Source organism: Arachis ipaensis, chromosome B08, assembly GCF_000816755.2.
Source record: "Arachis ipaensis cultivar K30076 chromosome B08, Araip1.1, whole genome shotgun sequence".
NCBI lineage: Eukaryota > Viridiplantae > Streptophyta > Magnoliopsida > Fabales > Fabaceae > Arachis > Arachis ipaensis.
The window spans coordinates 128184694-128189372 of record NC_029792.2 but is presented as its reverse complement, the minus strand read 5'-3'; the positions used below and the strand labels follow the sequence as shown (position 1 = coordinate 128189372).

At 32.0% G+C, this 4679-nt stretch overlaps 2 protein-coding genes across 2 annotated transcripts; both read right to left on the bottom strand.

Annotated features, from left to right (window-relative positions):
* LOC107612151 (uncharacterized protein At4g14100) lies at nucleotides 94–768 on the bottom strand. Its single transcript, XM_016313971.2, has one exon. It carries the CDS (start codon nucleotides 658–660, stop codon nucleotides 109–111), a length of 552 nt encoding a protein of 183 aa, XP_016169457.2. The 5' UTR covers nucleotides 661–768; the 3' UTR covers nucleotides 94–108.
* LOC107614335 (uncharacterized protein At4g14100) lies at nucleotides 1894–4110 on the bottom strand. The gene is made up of 2 exons (XM_016316547.2): nucleotides 3539–4110; nucleotides 1894–2324 (listed from the first exon to the last, which is right to left on the bottom strand). The coding sequence occupies exons 1-2, from the start codon at nucleotides 4047–4049 to the stop codon at nucleotides 2122–2124; spliced, it is 714 nt and encodes a 237-aa protein (XP_016172033.1). The 5' UTR covers nucleotides 4050–4110; the 3' UTR covers nucleotides 1894–2121.

Below are 4679 nucleotides of genomic sequence, written 5' to 3'. Positions count from 1 at the left end.
TTACTAATAAAAGTCTAAGCTATTGTACTGAAAATCTAGCAAAAAAAAAAAAAAATACTAGGGAGTTTGTTAGATACACCCTTTGAAATCATAGTTTAACATTTTAGATTATACCCATGAAATCAATATCTGAGAATTATTAAAATCCAAAGCAAACATGAATTGTGGTAATAGCAATGTACCTTCAAAGAAGACCCACTTAACAGGCCTTTTAGTTGCAACATGCTCATAATAGCGAATGAAATGAACCTTCTCCCAAACATTGCAAAGAAAGTTATCAACCATCCTCTGACCCAAATAAGTAGCACCATGAAGCCAATTTGGCCTCAGAATCCCAACAGGAAAATGCTTCACATCACACTCCCTCTGATAAGGATCAAGAGTGTAGTAGAAGGAGGTGCCATTGTCCCACTCAACATCGTACAACACATGATTCGTGAGTTGTTCTTCGATGATGTTCAAGTTTCTGCCATTTATGAAGTCGTACCATAGCTCCACCTTCTGGAGGACACCGGTTCTGTTGTACCATATGAGGGAGTGGAATTGGAGTGGCCACTCTGATGGGGTTGGTGGTGGTGGCTTTGATGCCATTGATAAAGAAGGGGGGAGTAGAAGTAGAAGGAGGAGGAGGAAGAACAAAGAAGACATGGGTGCCCCCATTGATGCTTACAAAACAAAACTAGATAAGAACTATAAAAGATGAGGTTCAAGATTCACACCATAATGCTTTAACAAATATTCTGCGTTTTTTTTTTTTTGAAATTTAGCTACAGTCGACTTCACGTGAAGTTGATAGTTAAAAGCCGTTAGATAGTTTGACTGATTTGACTAAATTTTCATCTAACGGCTTTCAATTATTTTTTTTTGTGACTGAACGGCTTTCAACTATTAACTTCACGTAAAGTCCACTGCACTTGAGTTTCCATTTTTTTTAATTTCTAACTGAAGATGGAAAGATTGTCATTTGAACTTTAGCATGTTGATATTTTTTATGATTTATGAATTATATGTAAGTCTTTCTTTATATAAAAATTTTAATTCTTCTAGGTAACTAACATTTTTTTGTTGATTAAATACAAAATAAGATCTGTGTGGTGTGTGGTTAATTGATGTGGCACATTTTATCACATAATTGTTTTAACTTGCTATATTATCATTGGTGGATATTAGAATAAAGATTCTACAATTGTCTTCATATGAAAATATTTTTTTTTGTTATTAGATGATAAAATTTAGAGGTAAAATTAAAAAAAAAATGTTTTAGTCTGTGTGGTTAATTGATGTGGCACATTTTATCACATAATTGTTTTAACTTGCTATATTATCATTGGTGGATATTAGAATAAAGATTCTACAATTGTCTTCATATGAAAATATTTTTTTTTGTTATTAGATGATGAATTATAAAATTTAGTTTTAACATGTTATAAAAATATTATCTTTATTTAAAGTGTTATTAAATAAACAAATCACACTTTTAATACAAATATCTTCATGAGAATAAGAGCCATTATCATTTAACCTATGACGTCAACTTTAATCGGTATAAGCTAAAGCAGACTAATATAGCAAGTTGGGTTGGTCTAGTGGTTAGCTCATTAGTCCGCTTAAGCAAGTGTTGGAGGTTCGAATCCTGCTTTGTGCATGCAGCAACCCATTAGCTAGCGACAAACCTTTAAATGGAGCTCAGTACCGCGACGGATTAGTCCTTGACCTGCCAGGATAGGGAATACTGTGAGAAACCACAAAAAATAGAAACCTTTTAAATTTTATAAGAATAAAACCAAAAGAAAAATTTTACAAAGACTAAAACAAATAAAAATATTTTATAAAGGCAAAAACTTATTTAAGTTAAAAAAAGGTTTAATCAGGAATAAAGTAGCAATAGACTTTATTAATAATTAGCAAACTTTAAAGCTTAAATTCAACCGAATAACTTGTAACAGTTCTAGCCTCAGAGCAAAGACTCTGCCGGGTCATATTCATGCTTTCTACACCAATATCCCCTGTCAAAGAAACCAATTGTTACTCTTATCTTTGTAAACATCACCTACCAATAGAGAGACATATCCCAAAAATACAGAGACATTATTATTATTATTCTTATTATATACACCAATTTCATAATTCCATATGATCATGTGCAGAATAAGCCATCCTCCTCATCAACCTCCCAAAAGAGGAGCTGCTTCTACTTTTTCTTTTTCTTATACTTATTCTTGTTTGCTTCTCATTCTCATCAGTGAAACAATACAGAGGAGCTTGCCAATTTGGATCATCAAGAACTGCTCCAACCTCAAATGTCATCACATGAGCAGTGTATCCTGCAATCACACACCAAATTAGTCTCACTTCACAAACAAATTCTAGTAACTTGCCGAATCTAACACTTCTAATAACAACAAGCGCGCATAAAGATTCCGACCTAATACGCCGAAAAAACAAGCTAGCTAGCTAACTAGACAACATTTAAAACATCACAACTGCAGAATACTTTTTGTTAGGAATTCACAATGATCATACTTAAGTTGATACTTATATTATAACAACCTACGTGCATTTTATATATTCAAATCTCAGCACAATTGTCATCAGAGAAGATCAAACTCCTTGAAAAACTGGACATTTGAACTCAATTGCAACCAGTAAAGGGTGTTGAAACTTGAAAGTGAGCACTTTAGTCAATAAAATACTGAAAATAATCTCATGTTCAATGTTTCTCTCATCAGATTCGGGTAGTGTCAGTTATCGTTCCATAACAGAATAATCTTTTATAATCATTGAACTCGGACATAGAGAAATACCAGATTCTCATCAGAATTTATTGTTTTTGACACCACTTTTAGCTATTAATCAAATTCCTTTAATTTAGAAATCCAACAACATACTTTAGCCAACACTTTTAAACATTGATGGCTAATTGATAACCAAAATAATAAATTCTCATAGCTCTCTAGTATTCCTCTAAAATTAATGTAACAATTAAATGGAAAAAAATTGGTAAATTTGGTAGACACCAATTAGATGAACAAAAATGGTAAGTTTACATAAAAAATCTGCCACTAAACTAACTATTATGTATTTGTATATATAAATACATCAACAATATTATGCATACACCAAAATTAGTCATCAAAATCAGTCACTAGTATAAAATACATATTGGAATACAAAAATATATTAAAAATAAATTAAACTACATATATATTTATACACAAATACATTGGTTGTTATTTTTAGTAACTAATTTTGATATATAAATAGCATTTTTGATTTGCAATGTGAGAAGTTAGTTAGAGTAGTTAAAAATAATGCTACACATCCAAATGTTTTTCTTAACTAAGTCCAACCAAGTTTATCCAACATAACAAAAATCAGTCATGACTAGCATTATTTTAAGTCTTATTATTTAAATTGGTTGGACTTAATTCATAAAAAAAAATACTTAGGACTTGAATGTGCATCATTACTCTCGTGAGAAAATACTAACTAACTTTCCCTCCAAATCTAACAAACTGAAGAAGCAGTGGAGAGGTACCTGAGTAGAAGATCCACTTAACAGGTCTCTTAGAAGCAACATCCTCATAGTAAACAATGAAATCAGCTTTCTCCCAAACATTGCAAACAAAATTATCAACCGTCTCCTGGCCCAAGTAGTTAGCACCGTCCAGCCAATTGGGCCTCAGGATCCCAACCTCCAGTTGGAACACGTCGCATTTCGCCTCAGCTGGATGGACAGTGAACTGAAACGACGTGCCGTTGTTCCACTCGGCGTCGTACAGGATGACGTCATCAAGCTGTTCTTGAATGATGTTCAAGTTGCGCCCATTGATCCAGTCGTACCATAGGTCAATCTTTTGCAGTGCTCCGCTTCTGTTCATGAACAGCACCGAGTGGAATTGGTGCGGCCAATCTGCTGGAATTGGAACTGGAGATTCTTTAGGGTTTCGTGATGATGAAATTGGAAGTGGAAGCAGATTGAGGAGAAGGAGAAGGAGGAGGAGGTGGTGGAGAAATGGCGGTGCTGAATTGGGTTTATTAGTGGCCATGGCTGCTTCGAGTGGAGTCAAACACCAAGGATAAGGAAAAAGTGTGAGCTTTCAACTCTCAACAACTCTGTTTTATTTACTTTATTTATTTATCAAAGTAATATTATGTGGATAATTTTTTATATATTTATATTTTTAATTATAAGAATAATTACTAAAATTTTATATTTTTTATATATAATCACCATTCTCTTATTTATTTGCCTTCTTTTGTTTTTATTTTTTAGCTTTTGCGAATACAAAAATAACTTTTTTATTTTTGATATTGGATTAATAATGGTATTTTTTTAATTGTGGACTATTGCAGTCTTTTTTTGAAATGTAGGATAATTTAATTTAAAGAGTAAAAATTGGACTGTCTAATTTTTGAGAAATACAAAAATCAAACTGTCTGATTTTTTTAATTTTTGTACTCGAACCCTCCAATTTGTGTTTAAAAAATTAAAAAAATTGAAGTACATAAATCGGACCCTCTAATTTGTGTTTAAAAAAATTTAAAAATTTTGATATACACAAATTGAAGGGTTTAATTTGTGCACTTTAACTTTTTTTTTTTAATACAAATCGGAGCCCACCGATTTGTATACCTCTCATAATTTTAAAAAATACAAAAATTATAATATTAAAATA